Source organism: Gymnoscopelus braueri (assembly GCF_963280865.1).
Source record: "Gymnoscopelus braueri genome assembly, chromosome: 11".
In the NCBI taxonomy this organism is placed as follows: domain Eukaryota; kingdom Metazoa; phylum Chordata; class Actinopteri; order Myctophiformes; family Myctophidae; genus Gymnoscopelus; species Gymnoscopelus braueri.
This window is the reverse complement of record NC_137613.1, coordinates 55,203,349-55,222,345: the sequence shown is the minus strand read 5'-3', so window position 1 is coordinate 55,222,345 and position 18,997 is coordinate 55,203,349. Positions and strand designations below refer to the sequence as shown.

At 40.2% G+C, this 18,997-nt stretch overlaps 2 protein-coding genes across 3 annotated transcripts in view; one reads left to right on the top strand and one right to left on the bottom strand.

The window, feature by feature from the left end:
• Positions 1-17,441, bottom strand: part of LOC308095240 (uncharacterized protein) — a 63,561-nt gene extending 46,120 nt beyond the window's left edge. Inside the window, exons 1-2 of the mRNA XM_080442223.1 lie at positions 17,381-17,441; positions 14,691-14,863 (exon numbers count right to left, since the gene is read on the bottom strand). Coding sequence (XP_080298349.1) covers positions 14,691-14,863; positions 17,381-17,414 — 207 coding nt within the window. The 5' untranslated portion in view covers positions 17,415-17,441. The remainder of the gene's footprint in view (positions 1-14,690; positions 14,864-17,380) is intronic.
• On the top strand, positions 1,047-10,443 carry LOC308095241 (collagenase 3-like). 2 transcript variants are annotated; one of them, XM_080442224.1, is made up of 7 exons: positions 1,047-2,592; positions 2,893-3,001; positions 3,267-3,355; positions 4,794-5,084; positions 7,182-7,401; positions 8,772-9,191; positions 9,716-10,442. In XM_080442224.1, the coding sequence occupies exons 2-7, from the start codon at positions 2,908-2,910 to the stop codon at positions 10,108-10,110; spliced, it is 1,509 nt and encodes a 502-aa protein (XP_080298350.1). In that variant the 5' UTR covers positions 1,047-2,592; positions 2,893-2,907; the 3' UTR covers positions 10,111-10,442. The 2 variants fall into 2 exon arrangements, with proteins under 2 accessions (XP_080298350.1, XP_080298351.1); XM_080442225.1 differs by lacking the exon at positions 1,047-2,592 and having other exon boundaries at positions 2,607-3,001; positions 9,716-10,443.
• Positions 17,442-18,997: the final 1,556 nt, after the last annotated feature.

Below are 18,997 nucleotides of genomic sequence, written 5' to 3'. Positions count from 1 at the left end.
TAAGGCATAGATAGTCCTCACTTTAGATGGGCTCACGCTATCTCATTTATAAATGCTTTATAAGGCATAGATAGTCCTCACTTTAGATGGGCTCACGCAAAATACTTAACTAACAAGTAGTAACTACCTTAATAAATCATTCATTGAGTATGAATAAGTGTTTATAAGACATTTATTAACACACTCGCTAACCATGTACAAATGTCCGCATAAATATACAACCAAGTGGTTTGTATATGGTGTTTACTTAGACTTTCTAAATGATCGTATGAACCATTAACAACTCATAAATAACTGGTTTGTAAATTGATATAATACCTATTTATAAATGTTGAATCTATCATTTACAAAGTATGAGAATACAATCATTAAGCACATTAATCAATGGGCAATAAAACGCTTATAACTGTGTTTACAAACGCTTATTAATGTATTATTAATGCTATATAAATGATGAATTCATGATGAATAAAGTACTTACTTGCTATGTAAATGATGAATAATACTTAATAATGCTTAACTAATTGTAAATCGTGTTTAGTTGAAAGGTTTATAACTGTGTTTACTAATGCTTAGTAATATATGAATAATGCTATACAAATGATGAATTAATGATGGATTATGTGTTTTACTAGTGCTTAACTAATACTTAATAGTGTATATTTTCAACATTTATAACTGTGTTTACTAATGCTTAGTAATGTATGAATAATGCTTTACTAATGATGAGTTCATGAGGAATTAAGCATTTACTAATGCTTAACTAATGCTTTATAGTGTATAGTTATTATAAAGTGCTACCTATATATCTATGCATACAATAGCCTAACAGCGTGAGTCACTATTTTGATCTCAGCTTTGGGGAATTCCCACTGTTGTCAGCACTTTTTGCCAGCATCTACTCATGAACATTTCACAATATCTGATACAGTTAGGGTACATCTCAATCATACATTAATTATGGAATCATAATGTCCAAGTACACAATGTTGTCAATAGATGGACAGAAAGTACAAAAAAAAAAATTGGATTGTATTATTTTTAGCTTTTAATTCTAAAGAGGAATTCAACACCATTATACATTCAAAATAGCCCATGAATAGGGTTGCCATCCGTCCCTTGAAATAAGGAATCGTCCCTTGGAAACTAAAAGTCCCTGATTGAACTGATAAGGTAGCCTGGTTCCAGACGAATCTGCCATTGCAAAAAAAATTGCCATTGGCAGATTAGGTCTGGCCCCTCTCAATAGAGTTTGGATTTCTCTCCCTCGGAAGCTGTGAGGGACCAATCAGGGCCCAGTATGCAAATATGGGGCGGGTTTATCACCAGAGGCATTTTTTGAATTTGCCCCTCGGAAATGCAAGTTTCCAGACTAATATCTACGCAGTGATATTAGTCTGGCCATGCCAGGCTATATTGATAAGGGACTTTATTCCTTATTTTTGGGAATCAATCAATGACACACATCTTACAAGTTCAAACAGCTATTATAATACAGGTTGTTAACCACTTAAACCACACATGGGCAACATACAGGCTTTGACCTTTGGCCCTCAAAGTCCTGAAAGAAAAACTGAAAGACGCCCCAAAAATCGACATCTTAAAAGGCAGCATTTTATGTTAATGGTTTTGAGGGAAATGTATTTAACTCGACTCCAATTAATGAATATGTACCATTGAGTACATACCTGCATTCCATTATTCCATCCGTATACTCAAATGTTAAATGTTTATAATGTGACAGTGAAACAGTCTCCCTTTAGTCTATATTTACAACGCATATAATGCAATATGTTTGATAATATGAGTGATACAGTACAGCTGTAATAAAAAAAGAAGTAATAATAAGTAGTCTATCGTGTCTACCAAATGCATGCAGTTTTAAACAAATTCAGCTCTATGTGTTTCAGGTTTCAATTCAATAGTCCAATGTGTGGCCCTTCACTCACTTTATCAAAGTCAGTATGGCCCCCTGGAGAGAAATGCTGCCCACCCCTGACGTAAACCCTCTAGAGCAGGGGTCTTCAACAGGGGGTCCGGGACCCCTAGGGGGTCCTCAGAGCTACTATAGGGGGTCCGCCAAATCTTTGTGATAGGATTTAGTTTTTTTACATTAAACACTTGAAACCTAGAATTCCTTTTTCCGAGTGGAACATTAGCCGAAAATAGCAGATCTACAAGCTCTCAACGCCTCGCGCTGCGAGGCGTTGAAAGCTAAAAGGTTTAGGAACCACTGGTAAAGAATGAACCGTTGATACAACAGCCCCGGGCAACACATTCCTCCTTCCCCTTTCAACACAACACCCCCCTTTACCGTAAGCGTTTACGCAACCTCCGTAAGCAGCACGCGCCCCAGGGGGAAATGACGCACACTCATTCACGCATATGAACGTGAGCTCTGGTGATATAAGGAGGTTTGTGAGCGAGTTCGGGAGTTGTCAGACCCTCTCTCTCTGCAGTTATAGGAGAAGGTTGCAGCTATAGCAGTATACGAAAGTACGTGTACTCAAGTAGCCTACTGTACTTAAACAGTTTTACTTGAGTCTTTTCCTGTTGTCGATACTTTTGCTTCTACTACACTGCACCTCAGAGGTAAATATTGTCCTTTTTTCACTCCAACAGTCATTTGATGGCTTTAGATATTAGGTACTTTGTAGATTTGTTTTTATCATTATTATTATTATTATTATTATTATTATTATTATTATTATTATTATTATTATTATTATTATTATTATTATTATTATTACATACATTGTTGCATACATTAGCCAATTAAGCCATATTTTTACAGTGGATCGGATATTTGAAAATAGCAGATCTAAAAACACATCTTTCGTCATAGTTTTAGTCGACAAAATCAACAGTGCCAGTGTACTTCTTCAATCACAGGTGTGAGCTGCCAGCATGGACCATGGAGCGATCGTTACCGTCTTGATCATGATGGCGTCTTCTTTGCTTTGCGACGGCGCTCCGACAGAACCGCCCACTGGGAATCAAGGTTATTACAGTTTGGTATTTTTTCCATTCGTTTTTAATTGTATTTAGTTTTTTGAAGCGGCTTCGCTACCTTAGTTTAAGTTTAGTTAGTTTTGTTTAACTTTTTCCTCATGCATTTTTTCTTACGTATTAGTCAGGGGCGAGATTAAACAACGCCAGACAAGTAGCAAAAATAGCAGATCTATAAAAGCTCACAAGTTAGTTATAGGTTTTTGTGTTCTTTCTGTATTCTTTTCAGTTTACTATGTTTGTTATTTACATTTTAGAGTCCAATGACAGAGAGCGGGCGGAGGCCTACCTCTCACAGTTTTACTACAACGCCCAGCCACCCAGTTTCAACTCCAGCACCAGGCAAGTAGAACTCCAACTAACATGGATTATAATCAAATATTCAAGAAGCATTGAATTATATATATTTTCTTTATTTACAGTATATATTATCTATCAACAAATTAAACTGAATTTAAAAAAAATCAAGATGATAGTTCTTTTTGAAATAATCAAATATTATAAATATTAATACAATACTCAAGTAGGGCTTAAGTGGATAATCATTAACCACTTAAGCTCCTTTGGCTGAGTAATCACTACAGCATAGGTAAGCTAGGGTTCAATGAGGTAAATCAATTATTTTGATGTAATAACGAAATAAAGTTAATATATAAGTTAATTACTTAAATGTTGTATTATTATTATTTCTTATTAAACATTAATCAACTGTCCATGATTGTTTTCATAATCGATTAAATTGATTAGCCCATTCAAACCAGGAAAGCATTTTATATATATATATATATATATATATATATATATATATATATATATATATATATATATACGGAAATATATATGAATAATATATATATACAGAAATATATATGAATAATTTTGACTTTTTCAACATAAATCTTCTCTTCTTGGGGGGTCCCTGGTACAAAACATTTTCAGATGATAGGGAGTCCTATCAATACTGCAATGTAGAAATACTCTGTTCAAAATGTTACTTGAGTAAAAGTACAAAAGTATTGGCATCAAAATCTTCTCATTATCTCCTGGTTCTTTATGACAAATGGAAAAACGGAAAACCCCCCCCAATTTTTTTATTTGCCAAAAACGTTTATAAAACGCCCCAAAAAAATCTTTTTGGTTTTTTTCCCGTTTTTCCGTTCGTCATAAAGAACCAGGAGATAACATTTTCCAAAAAGTTGCTGCTCCATTCACTTCAATGTTAAAAAATAAACGGACAAAAAAAAAAGAAAAAAAAAAAAAAGTAGGCTACTAGCTTAGAAAAGACTGGCAGAGGCTACAGACTGTTCTAGAGAAACTCTGGCAGTCTAAGAGTACGAAAAGTAAAACTAACATAGAATAGAATAGAATAGAATAGAATAGAATAGAATAGAATAGAATAGAATAGAACAGAATAGAATAGAATAGACTTTCGCGATGAGAAGTGTTGTGAGCTTGTAGATCGGCTATTTTCAAATAGCCTACAGTATGTATGTATGTATCTATGTATAAAATAGGGCTAAAGTGGTTAATGTATGTTTCATAATATCATAATTTATTTCTGAAAAGTAACTAGTAACTAAAGTTGTAAAATAATTGTAGTGGAGTAAAAGTACCATATTTACCTCTGAGATGTAGTGGAGTAGAAGTAAAAGTACTGAAAACTGGAAAAAGTAAAGTAAAGAAATACGTCCAAATTGTACTTAAGTACAGTACTTGAGTAAATGTACTTAGTTACTTCACACCACTGGTACTTAATAGATTATCTGTCGCACTCCCGCAGGCAGGCCACCATGCATTCCTTCGAGGAGACCCTGGAGAGCATGCAGCGTTTTTTCGGGCTGGAGGTGACGGGCAGGCCGGACGCTAGGACCCTGGAGGCCATGTCGCGGCCCCGCTGCGGCGTGCCCGACGTGGCGGACTACCAGCACTTCCCCGGACGCCCCCGCTGGCGTCAGAAGACAGTGACCTACAGGGTCACCCTATACACCAACCAGCTGAGCCGGAAAGAGGTAGACGCCACCATCGCCAGCGCCTTCAAGCTCTACAGCGACGTCATCCCGCTGGACTTCAAGCAGGTACATCATACATGGGCAACTGGCGGCCCGGGGGCCACATGCGGCCCCCACCTTCACTTAATGCGACCCGCAGGTTAATATCAGAATACTGATATATTATTGATTTCAGCTGTTTACTTTAATTCCAAACACGCAAACATGACCCGCTTTAATTACTTCAGTCTATATTAGTAGCTTAATGACTAGTATTAATATTATGTTGTCTTTTTTATGTCCAATGTATTTGTATTTAAGTTCTTAAAGTTAACATAAGTACAGTATAACTAAATTCATTTTAAATTAAATAAAAATGTTACTTTTCAGGATTCCAATTCAAAAATAGCAAAAGAAAAAACCACGCCGTTTTAGTCCAGTTTTAGTCTATTAGTCTAATAGGTATTATTAGGTATTATTATTATTATTATTATTATTATTATTAATGTTATTACCAGTGGTGTAAAGTAACTAAGTACATATACTCAAGTACTGTACTTAAGTACAATTTTGATGTTTTTTTTTTACTTTACTTCAGTATTTCCAGTTTTCAGTACTTTTACTTCTACTCCACTACATCTCAGAGGCAATTATAGTACTTTTACTCCACTACAATTATTTTACAACTTTAGTTACTAGTTACTTTTCAGAAATAAATTATGATATTATGAAACATACATTAACAACCGTAGTCCTATTTTATACATAGGCTATTTGAAAATAGTCGATCTACAAGCTCACGACGCGTTGTGAGCTTGTAGATCTGCTATTTTCAAACATGTCGGTACTTTTACTTTTGGTACTTTAAGTAGATTTGGATGCCGATACGTTTGTACTTTTACTCAGGTAACACTTTGAACACAGGCCTTTTTCTTGTAAAAGAGTATTTCTACATTGCGGTATTGATACTTTTACTTAAGTAAAACATGCGCGAGTACTTTTTCCACCACTGGTTATTACTAGCATACTCTTTTTTTCTTTTTTATCCCGCGATTTTTGTTACCCATTTCTTTTCACCCGGTGCCAATTTCCTAAGTGATCCTGGGCGCTACACCAGCCCTACACCAGTCCCCCACAGCCTGAGGAGGCCAGGGCCGAGCTCATGCTTCCTTCAGTGCATGAGAGCCAACTGACCTTCTTGTCACCTGACAGGGGGGAGTTTCCCTGGTAGGACGTAGCGCGTGGAAGGAACACGTTATTCCAACCAGTTCCCTTCCCCTCCATCAGGCGCCCCGGCTGTCATGGGGGAGGCGGTATAGTGACCAGGATTACTACATGTTTTTGTGAGGGTATTAACTACCCTAGGAGACACGGGGAGAACATGCAAACTCCACACAGAGTAGGCCATAGACATATATAGGTAGACGCCTCCTTCGGCTCTGAGGCATGTGTATCTTGGGCGCCATTTTAGCGTATGAGAGCTTCCCTGAAGCTTCCGCGTGTGTCACAGAAGGGGGCGTTCGGTAGGCCAATCAGAGGCAGGTGGGGGCGGGACAACTAGATTCTGACAGGTCTTAGAAAAGACGCACTGTGATTGGCCTGTAGTCAACGCGCTGTGAGCGCTGTGATTGGCCAGTAGTCACTTTGAGTGTCCGTTTGCCTACGCGAAAATGGCGGGCGCGATACAAGTTGCTCCAACGAACTGCAGAGGCCAATGAGGTATCTAGGTTTAGGCCCTTTCGCCAACCCTAGGGTATGGCCGCTGATGACGCGGCGGAGAAGACACGTCCCCAGCGCCCACAGCGTCCCCGGCGGGAATCGAACCCAGGACCTTCTTGCTGTGAGGCGACAGCGCTACCGACTGCGCCACCGTGCCCCCACTACCATACTCTTTACTCTTAGCTGTATCTGTTTGTGCAGTACTGCCATGACGAGTGTTGCCAGATTCTGTGAGAGAAACAAGCAACCAGGTCTAGGAAAACCAGCCCAAAACAAGCGGCTATGGGCCACATGAGCACTTTAACATATACATCAGCTATTTGAAAATAGCAGATCTACAAGCTTGTAGATCGGCTATTTTCAAATACAATCTTGCGGGGAAATTATAATAAGCAGATCTGGCAACCCTGGCCATGACAACTGTAATAAAGATGTGTCTGTCTGTCTGTCTGTCTGTCTGTGTAGATCTACAGTGGCACAGCGGACATCATGCTGCTGTTCAAAGCCAGGCACCACGGGGACTTCTACCCGTTCGACGGGCCGGGCGGCGTGCTGGCCCACGCCAACGCTCCGGGGCCGGGCGAGGGCGGCGACACCCACTTCGACGACGACGAGAAGTGGGTGCTGGGCCAGAGCGGCGTCAACCTACTCCTGGTGGCCGCTCACGAGCTAGGCCACGCCCTAGGTAAGGTTACTGTGTGTAAAGGTCTGTAGGGTCTTCAATGTTTTTCAAGGCCAAGGACCCCAATAGCTGAGAGAGAGATGAAGCAGGGACCCCCCCCACTATACATATCTGATACGATTATGTTGCAGATTAAACCTTTTCATGGATTTTCTTGAACTTGTTTGACTTGTTAAATTCATGTTGTTTTTGGTTTGTGAATCTTTGAATCTTTGAAGCTTACATTTGTGACTCAAATCTTTGCTTCTGGGGATTCAATGAATCTTTGAATTTTTTAAAGTGAACATTTGTGACTCAAATCTTTGCTTCTGGGGATTCAATGTTTTTTGAAAAAAACGGATGTTGCTATAATATCAGTGGTTCTCAAAAATAATATGTATTTGGCCGTGGTATTTGGACTCGGTGCCGCGCTTTGAGCTTGTAGATCCCAGTTGGCTCTGACAGTTGGCTCTGTACTTGGTCTGCTCTTTTTCCCCCCAAAGCTCTTAGCCAAAAATAGGCGATCTACAAGCTCACAACGCCTCGCAGCACGAGACGTTGTGTGCTTGAAGATCTGCTATTTTTGGCTAATGTTCCCCTCAGAATAGGGTTGCTAGGGTTCAAGTGGTTAATGAAAAAAAAGAAAAAAGGTTCCTTTCACACAAAGATTTGGAGGCCTCCCTATAGTAATACTGAGGACCCCTGTTACCTTCCCATGTGCCAGTTTTAAGCCCCAGAAATGATCAAAAATCTTCAACAAATAGCAAAAAAGTACATGCATCATTTAGCTGGGCCAGTTTCAAGCCCTGTTGTGAGGAATTGTCACCAACATTTTAAATGCGTGAAAATAGCAGATCTACAAGCTTGTTGAGTCTCGCCCCTGACTACCCCATAGTGCAATAAAAATAAATAAAAATAACAGTAAAACTAAACTATCACAAACCATTTTCACAAAATTTAAAGCAGCACTATGTCACTTTTTTTGTGTGAATAAAATGTAATTTTTAGTATGTTAATACAATATAACTTATACAGTTGGGGTGGTTGTATTTTGTCTCCCTGCTCTTTTATTGAGACATTTAGATCGTGTCAAAGGTCACGTCTCACCTTGATACAGAATCTGACACGAATTTTGACCTGATGGTCAAGATTCAATGTATCCCCTGAGCAAGCAGGCCGGCTCTATTAGCTAAAACAAAAATCTGCAGGAAACCGGCTTCCAATCCGGGGTAGAAGAGGAAAGTTACATACAGTACTGCAGCTTTAAACTAAACTAGTAAACCCATTTAAAAAAATGAATGAAAACTAAATGAAATGGATACAAAAAAGATGTCAAAACGAGAAAGTTATAAACATGACAATTTCTAAACTGTGATAACCTTTGACCCCTATAGGACTGGGCCACTCTCAGGACCGCTCGGCGCTGATGTTCCCCACCTACCACTACGTCGACACGCGTGGCTACGCGCTTCCCGCCGACGACCGCAGAGGAGTGCAGGCTTTGTACGGCGTCCGCACCGCCCGGCCGGACCCCCGACCCAAGCCTAAACCCGACCCCCGGCCCAAGCCTAAACCCGACCCCAGGCCCAAGCCTAAACCCGACCCCAAACCCCCCAGCCCCAGACCCGAGCCGCGTCCTCCGACCAGATGCGACTGGGACCTGGTCTTCGACGCCGCCACCGCCATACGCAATGAGCTGTACTTCTTCAAAAATGGCCACTACTGGAAGAAGAACGGCAACGGCGTAACGACGAAGAAAATCGCCTCGACGTGGCCTCGGATCAGCCGCGTCAGCGCAGCGTACGAACACAAAGGTACAATTGTTTTTAGAAAAAGTAACTAAGTACATTGACTCAATTGCTGTAGGTACTTTTACTTTACGTGTGTTCATTTTTTTGATATGTTGTACTGCAATGATTTGAAAATGTTACAAGCGAAAAACATACAAGCTTGTAGATCAAGCTTGTAGATCGGCTATTGCACTAGCTTTGTCAAAATCGTCTGTTGTCAAAATCTTTCGGAAATAGATGATCTACAAGCTTGTGCAATAGCCGAGCTTGCACAAGCTTGTAGATCAGCTATTTCCAAAAGATTTTGACACAATTCAAAAACTAAAAAATAAATAAAAATAAAAATAAAATGGGACATTCTGCCTAATGGCTACTTTGACATGTTGTACTTCAAATATATTTTGATGCCAATACTTTTGTGCTTTAGTAAATATTTCAATGCAGGCCTTTTTTTTTCTTTACATAAAAGAGTATTTCTACCCTATGGTATTATTACTAATTGTACTTAACAGAAAATTCAACGTTGACTATTCCTTTCCAACCTGCAGGCAAGGACACAGTCTTTTTCTTTCATGGTCGTCAGTACTGGGGAACCCGAGGTACCACTGTTCTACGGGGTTTCCCAAAGCCCCTCTCCACCCTGGGCTTCCCCTCCTACGTCTCAGACATAGACGCCGCCGTTCACGTGCCGTCCGCGGGAAAGACCCTCTTCTTCACCAAGAACTTGTACTGGAGCTTCGACGAAAGCTTGTTCAAAATGGACCGAGGGTACCCCAGGTCTGTGTACACAGACTTTCCGGGCATCGGCTACGCAGTGGATGCTGCTTTCCAGAACCATGGCTACTTGTACTTCTCAAACGGGGCCAGGCAAACCGAGTATCACTATCAGTCCCGACGCGTGAAGAGAGTGCTGTTGAACTACGCCTGGCTGGACTGTTACTAAAAGGCGCAGTGTGTTAACTTTGCCCTGTTTTATTGGGGCTACCAAAGCAAACAGTGAAAACCCCGAGAGGCAGTGGTTGAAAAAGTACTCAAATGTTTTACTTAATTAAAAGTATCAATACTGCAATGTAGAAGTACTCTGTTACAGTACAAGTAAAAGTCCGGAATTCAAAATGTACTTGAGTAAAAGTACAAAAGTAGTATTGGTATCAAAATGTACTTAAAGTACCAAAAGTAAAAGTACAAAAATGATAGTTGTTCTGATACATAGATATTTTCAAATAGCCTAGGTTTAAAATAGGGCTAAAGTGGTTAATGTGTATTTCATAATGTAATAATCTATATCTGCAAAGTAACTAGTAACTAAAGTTTTCAAATAATTGTAGTGGAGTAAAAGTACAATATTTGCAATATATTCTCCACATATTTGCGATATATACTCCACTACATCTCTGAGATGTAGTCGAGTAGAAGTAAAAGTATAGACAAGTAAGTACAGTACTTGAGTAAATGTACTTAGTTACTTTACACCACTGGGCATTATGGGCCCTATTCACGGGGGAATTTGAACAAACCACTAATTAGGGATTTCGGACTAGGCAAGAGGCGTTTCCCCGCAAAATTCGGTATTCTATGGCACCCCCCTCACCCGCCAAACACCTGAGCTACCCGTTACATTATGCATAGGTGTGGTTTGGGCGTTACAATGATAAAACCAATCACCGTGCCAGAAGCCATTGCCTTTAAGAGAAGACTGCGCTAGCCGTCAGCCCGATCCAATATATGCTCTAGCCTATCTACCTGTCTGCACTGTTGCCTGGTCTGATTATTATAAGCCACATTGGGCTTGTTTTCCTTCTTTTTTTTTTTTTTTATCCAAATACATTTTTATATTAATTTGTAGCCTATTGTGTTCACAATAAGCTTGTCATATTAGTCAGATCCGGAATAGTATATGAAAGCCATTTAAAATATGTATACTATTGGTACACACTGGCTGCTCCCAAATAATTAATTACATCATGTTGCGACAACGCTCCTACGTGGTACACAGACAAACAGTAGCACATGGGTATACTAAATTGGACAGTTTTAGGAAAGGTCTATAGCCTATGTACTCACGTTGGCTGTTATCGTTCTATTTCCACCGTTCTAATGGATTCCAGGGGTGTGTAAACATCTCTGAAGTTGCTCCATAGTTTCCTCTGAAGTGACGCAGTTAAAGTTAACTTACATCCATATTGTCCCCGTTATCTTTCATCATCCACCTTTGTTCAGTAATCCCGAACAGAGCTAAACTTTAAGTTTACAATATCAAAGCCTCTCAAACCCAGACACATTGCTGCGATGCGTATGTGCGTCGCCTACCCAAAATAACAGACATACAAGCTATCAACGGCGCTGCGTCATGTCGTGTCGACAGCTTACATATCTGTTATTTTGGACAGCATACAATGAGGCGCGCGCGCGCCACGGAGTAGCCTATCACTAAACCAAAAACATTACATTACGTGGTCAACAACATACTAGACATGTAACTTGCTTGGAGCTTTTAATGCAGTGGTTCTCAACCTGTGGGTCGAGACCACAATGGAGCACCCAACGCCTGGCGAGCTTGTAGATCTGCTATTTTCACAATATTTATCTGTGGAACCGAGTCAAACAAAATGGGGGGGTCCCCAGTTCAAATATGGTTATTTTGGGGGGTCATGAACGTAGCGTTTACGCGGGGAATATAATAATAATATAGGCTAATATATATAATATAGGCTATAATATAATATTTACCCGCACGTCCCGCAGCATGGGTTTAATGAGACAGCAGCCAAAATGAAAATCACACTATGATCCGATCATCTTATAAAAAATGTAAGTGCTTAAGATTTTAGCCCAAACCCAACGGGACCCGACCCGGCCCGTCGGCACCGGCTGAGCCGGGTCTAAGTTTTTTTTACATCCAAATAAATTCACATATTAATTAATTTGTAGCGTAGGCTATTGTGTTCACAATAAGCAACTTGTCATATTAGTCAGATCCCCAAGAGTATATGAAAGCCATTTAAAATAGTTATATATTCCTACACAGCTGATGCCAAATAATTAATCAACAGTGCAGCGCAACGCTAAAGTAGCCTAGGTCAAATCAATCACTGTCTTGTCATGACGCAGCAGTAGAGAGCTCCCTTTAAAGTTTAAACCATAACATGACATAAATAATGGATCTTCAGAACTTTCTTCATGTCTTTTTCACCTCAAAGAAATTGTTGGATTATTTCTTCAAATGAAAGCACAGGCAGCGGCCAGAAGGTAACATTGGGTGTGATTTCTCCATTGCAAAAATGATTACGGTTATTCTATGAAACATATATTTCATAGAATAACCATAATCATTTTTAAAATGGTTATGGGGCAGTGTATATATTTATATAGCCCTATTTGCTCCAAGCTGTTTTTTAAATAAAATATAGACTGTTAGGGTAGAATGACTCCTGTTCTTAACGAATTACCAAGATTTAATGAGAAATAAGGCTTCTTTAGAAAAATGACTGACAGGCTGGGCTGGGTCTAATTTGTCAATTATTAGTCGAGCCGGGCTGAAATATTTAGGGGATATGAAAGCTCTAGTTAGTAGTTTGAAGTGCTCATGTGGCCTTAGAGTTGCTTCTTTTTGTTTTCATAGACCTGCGGACTGCGGTTGCTTATTTCTCTCCAAGGCTGGCAACACGGCTCATGGTCCAACGCACAAAGCCATTGTAGTGTCTGTGTGCACTTGACGGGTGATTTTATAAACCAGCGGGTGCTTCTAGAATCCACTATCCCCCGTCCCCAAGCCGTACCCATGTGTGTCTGTAGAATTGCAATGTGGGGGATATAGCAATAACACGCCCACGGGCACACCTCCACGCGCAAATAACGGCGTCGGCATAATGGTGACGGGTAGAGCAGGTGCTAGAATAACCTATTGGGGCGGCGCAGCTCCATTATCAGGTTAAGGGTACCGTTGCGGCTGGGAAAACTGGCACAGAATAGAGCGGTATGTGTTTCTGCAGGTAAACACCACCACACTACTCCAGTGGCTGAGGACTGCAACAATTACAAACAATTGCAAACAATTATATTGCCTTGTCTTTAGGGACTTGTTCAGTTATATGAACTTTTTTTTATTACCATGAATTGTTTCAAACTGTACATTTTGATATTTGATATTTTGTGTAGTTGTTTTGTTGCACTGTTTTGTGTCCAGGAGTTTTTTTGTGTGTGTGAATGTTTAATGGACCACAATGCAACAGGCCCTTTTTTTTGTGTCTCATCCATTTGGCGTGTTTTCAACTCGTTGTACTGCTGTGCTACAACATATTCAATGAATCAATCGATCAATTAATCCAAACCTTCTGGTAATAACTATAATGCAGAACTAGAGCTTATCTGCCGCTTCAAAACACACAATTATTTTATATTAGTTGTCAATGTATAATTTACAAAGTTCCAGTGTTCATTAAATTATTTGTCTAAAGCTTGCTGTTTGGCTTTATTTTCTTAAACATTTTGGAGTCTTTTGAATGTTATTCACATCACACTCAGGCTGTTTAGAGTGCTTTTGTGGAGAGTGTGGTCACCGTTGACGTGATTAGTTGGTTAGGCAATGCAACAGAAGTATATTAAAATGCAAAGTTAGTTAGTAAGGCATTTACAAAAAAATGCATATTTTATTAAAAATATGTCAACTTCCTTTTGATATTATTGTTTGAAAATCCGGATCCATATTCCAGATGCAGCCTGAGACTTCAAATATTAATAAAAGTATACAAGATGTATACACCCTATATACTATCACTTCTAATATTAATAACAGATATACTTAATGAACTGGAGGCGTGTCCACATAAAAACATAATTTCAACAATTTTTAACAACTTTTTTGAAAAGAATCTTCCTCCTAGTATAACCATAATACCTGATGATTATGTTTTAGGGGGGGGAAGAAATCACTGAAAATCACGGCACCCCGTCATTAAGTCCTAGTCTAAAGACGTTATGCAAGCTAGCAGTTATTCAGTATGGTCTGGAGCAGTCGAAACTCCCGCACAACATCCTCTAAAAAGTCCTCTAAACCTCTTAAACTGGTCAGGTTACTGCTTGGCCTTACATCTACAACTCATTTAACCCCTGCTCACTTTGCAAGGTGGGATGGCTCAGTTTAGAGGACAGAGTACAGCAACTTGCAATGGGCCTGCATGGTCTACAAGATACTGTACACTACACCACAAAGACACCCATGTCCTACCTATCAAAATATTTCACAAACATCAACGACGTCCACACTCACAACACCAGAGGGAGCTCCACTAATCACGTTCAACCCAGATTTGGCTCATACAAGGGGTTACATTTGTTCCACTGCTATGCTACAAAAAAATGTGGAACGCCCTACCAACAGTTATACAAACATGTGAATCCTTACTCTCCTTGTGAACCGCTCTAAAAGACCACTTACAGGTGGCTGCAACTCGTAGCTGGCCCCTGTAAAAACTCAAAGCCTACACCAGTTCATATAGCCTATAGTGACAGTAACAGTTGTACCTGATCCTTGTGGCCATTGGCTGTCTGCTGTGGTTGCCCCGCCCCACGCAGCTCACTGGCTCCCTGCTGTGGCGGCCCCGCCCCGCGCAGCTTGATGCTGCGTCTGGGTTTGATGGGCGGAGTCTTGCGGCTGGGGGCGTGTTCGGGTGAAAGGGACCTATTTTCTGTGACATCTGACAACCAACGCACACATGCGCGTGCGCGCGCGCGCACACACGCACACACGCACACGCACACACACACACACACACACACACACACACACACACACACACACACACACACACACACACACACACACACACAAAGAGAAAAAAAACAAGACAGACATGTAATGTCATTTACAGCTTGGCTACCAATATAATGAAAACAAGTGCATCTGTGTCTGTTTGTGTCCTTTTTGTGTGTTTGTCTGTATTGTGTGTGTGTGTGTGTGTGTGTGTGTGTGTGTGTGTGTGTGTGTGTGTGTGTGTGTGTGTGTGTGTGTGTGTGTGCGCGTGCGTACGTGTGTGTGTGTGCGTGTGTGTGTGTGTGTGCGCGCGCGCGCGTGTGTGTGTGTGTGTGTGTGTGTGTGTGTGTGTGTGTGTGTGTGTGTGTGTGTGTGTGTGTGTGTGTGTGTGTGTGTAGGTTTCAGACAATATAAGCGCGCGCAGTAACCTTGCAACCCCAGATTTGACCACCAGGCGACGGCAGCTTCACCATTCTACCGCAGTTCTGGGGGCTCGGTTCAGAGTATGGGAAGCCATTGGCGACCCCTCATTGGCTGGCCTTTAGGCCAATAGGGAGAAAGTGAGAAAGTAACGAGAAAGTGACGACTAGTTGCAGCGTCTGTTATATTGTTATTATTAAATCAACAACGGGCAAATAGCAGTGATTCTGAACCTTCTTTTCATTTCAAAGACCCCCAATGTGCTATGCATTAGAGACCACGGACCCGCATTTGATACCATGTTTATCTCTGGGACTCCAATAGGCTCTATGCACAGCAGCCATATTGGAAAGAATACTAATAAAGGCTCTGTTCCATTCTGGTCAGGGTGCTGATATCGTGCATGTTGGCTCACTAGAAACACTCCATTTTGGTTCCCAAATGGCCCCTTTATGGTGGGTGTGTAACTCTGAGAGTGTACAAATGGAACCAAATGGACCCGTAAGGGTCCATTTGGTTCCATTTGTACACTCTCAGAGTTATGGGGGTCCTTGAAAATAAGACAACCACTATGCCACACTAAATGGAACAGAGCCTTAATTAGTATTATTGGTAACACCTGTAAAGGAAGTAAGGAAGGGGCCCAATTCATTCCCAATATGGCTGCTGTGCATAGAGCCTATTTACACTGTAAAAGGGTCCATTTGGTTCCATTTGTACACTCTCAGAGTTACAGACGGTAAGGGTCCATTCAGTTCCGTTTGTACACTCTCAGAGTTACAGACCCATGAGGGTCCATTTGGTTGGCTATCAATCATTTGGCTGGGGACCCCCTGGAGCCCCTTCAAGGACCCCTGGGGGTTTTTCTACCATTCAATGCGTTGTGAGCTTGTATATCGGCTATTTTCAGCAAAGACATTTGATGTAGAGGGGGGGGGAAAGGATGGGTCCTAGTATAGACCCCTGAGGGACTCCGTATATATATAGGGTTTCATTTTGGAATGAATGTCCTTGGACATGTACATTCATTGGGATGCCAGAAAAACAGGAATACAAAAAGAGGTAGCTGACAAGGGCTTTGGGCCCAAAATAAAAATGTCAGCTAAATGACTCACTCTTTTCAACTCAGAGTTTGCAGCTAACATTACTGTTTGTGTTATATGTATATATCAATACCGCAATGTAGAAATACTCAGTTACAAGTAAAAGTTTGGTAAAAAAAAAACCTGTGTCCCCTTTAGGCCAGGTGTAGGCTGAGTGGTGGACATTGCTCTTGTCTTTATATGTCTTTATGTATTTTGTTTTTGTTTTTTGTGTCATGTCAAATGTGTGTACTGTTTGTGTGTTGCATACATGGCCGCTGGGTCGCAAGACAAGTTTCAGTGTGAACTGACAATAAAGCATTATCGTATCGTATTCATTCAAATGTACTTGAATAATAGTACTAAAGTATTGGCATCAAAATAATACTTAAAGTACCTAAAGTGAAAGTGCTCATACAGAATGTCCCATTTCACAAGTTTTAAATGTGCATAAACAACTTTGAAAATAGCATATCTACTGTACAAGCTCACAACACGTCGCAATGTGATGTGTTGAGCTTGTAGATCGGCTATTTTCAAATAGACAGAGTATACATATAGGGCTGAAGTGGTTAATGTATGTTTTGTCAGATAATCTAAATCTACAAAGTATTATGAGTAAATTGAGTTTGCAAATAATTGTAGTGGAGTAAAAGTACAGTATTTGTGTCTGAGATGTAATGGAGTAGAAGTATTGGAAATTGGAAATACTCCAGTAAAGTAAAAAAAAAAAAACTCAACAATGCACTTGTACTCGAGTACATGAGTACAGGTACTTTACACACCACTGCCTAGTAATACTTTTCTCCGCTACACAAAACCAACAGCTAAACACCTGTCTATTTTGACATCCCTACAGTAAAAAAAAAAACCTGTGTCCATTTTCTTTTACACATCCAGCATTGGCTTAACACCCTGTTTTACACAATAAAATGGTATTAAAGAGAGAGGATTCTGACCTGTTAGGGCATCGTGAGAGTCCATGTTCGCCATGAACACTGAACAATGACAGCACACACGTTTCCTCTTTTCTGTGGTGTCGCTTTTTTTGGTTGTTTTTTTGTTCCTGATACAAATCTTTATTGACTAGCAAAATACATTGTTAATGACGGGTGGATCCCTTGTACTGTATGTCCAAACCTGTTCTTTTTTTTATTATTATTAAAGGAAACTTAAGAAATTATAATATTGAAAAAAGCTGATCTGCTACTTTCACAACTTTTGTGATGAAGAAGGGCATTCATTTAGGAAACATTTTTTTTTTTTTAAAGACAACCTTAGAGCCATGGAGAATCTTCTAAGAAAATAAATGAACACAAGTCGACAGTTTATAAAGTCCGGAATTCTAAATATACTTGAGTAAAAGTACAAAAGTATTGGCATCAAAATGTACTTAAAGTGCCAAAAGTAAAAGTACTCATCATGCAGAATGTCCTATTTCAAGTTTTCAAAATGTATAAAAGATCTTTGGAAAATAGCAGATCTACAAGCTCACAACGCGTCGCATCGCGACGCGTTGTGAGCTTGTGGATCGGCTATTTTCAAATAGCCGAAATATATATAGAGCTTAAGTGGTGAATGTATGTTTAGTAATAAAGATCGAAATCTAAAAAGTAGCTAGTAACTAAAGTTTTGATTGTAGTGGAGTAAAAGTACAATATTTTCCTCTGAGATGTAGTGGAGTAGAAGTAAAAGTATTCAAAATTGGAAATGCTCCGCTAAAGTAAAAAAAATACCTCAAAACTGTACTTAAGTACAGTACTTAAGTAAATGTACTTAATGTGTGTGTGTGTGTGTGTGTGTGTGTGTGTGTAGCCTCGATCTCCAGGCTTTTATTGCTTAGTTTTGCTAAAAAATAAAAGCCTGGCCCAACTATAGCCTGTACTGGGTATGAGGAAGTGTTTCATTTCCCAACCAACCAGAGTGCAGTGGGCGTCGCTCGTAATGTTGTGTTAACGGGGCGGGGGTTGACGGACAGATCGGTGAACCAATGGGATCAGGCGCCGTCTCTCGCCGGCTCTATACACACGCCCCTTTATACACGAAATCAGGAGGGTTGCAGCAGGCTAGTGTGTGTGTGTGTGTGTGTGTGTGTGCGTGCGTGCGTGCGTGCGTGCGTGCGTGCGTGCGTGCGTGCGTGCGTGCGTGCGTGCGTGTGCGTGTGCGTGTGCGTGTGTGTTTGTTCAACTGAAGCAGATAATGAGGATGTGGTTTCCGCTCGTGTTTCACCATGACGATTCTGGAGGAAGCAGCATGACAAACAGGAAGTACACATCCAACCCCCTCAGTGGTAATTTAACTCTGAGAGAGTACAGATTACAATTTACAATGTACGCGTTTATCCATAATGACTCCTAAAAAAAATAAAAAATGTATACCCCTAACCCGTGGTGTAAAGTAACTAAGTACATTTACTCAAGTACTGTACTTAAGTACAATTTTGAGGTATTTTACTCCAATACATCTCAGAGTAAAATATTACACTTTACTCCACTACAATTATTTGAAAACTTTAGTTACTAATTAGTTACTTTGTAGATTTTTATTATTATTACGAAACATACATTACTCACTTC

Bases quoted from the DNA above. Each gene is read 5' to 3' on its own strand.
- LOC308095241 (XM_080442225.1), top strand. From the start codon at position 2,908: ATGGACCATGGAGCGATCGTTACCGTCTTGATCATGATGGCGTCTTCT. The intron at 3,356-4,793 runs GTAGAACTCCAA...TCCCGCAGGCAG, and splicing joins TCAACTCCAGCACCAGGCAA to GCCACCATGCATTCCTTCGA. The intron at 5,085-7,181 runs GTACATCATACA...CTGTCTGTGTAG, and splicing joins TCCCGCTGGACTTCAAGCAG to ATCTACAGTGGCACAGCGGA.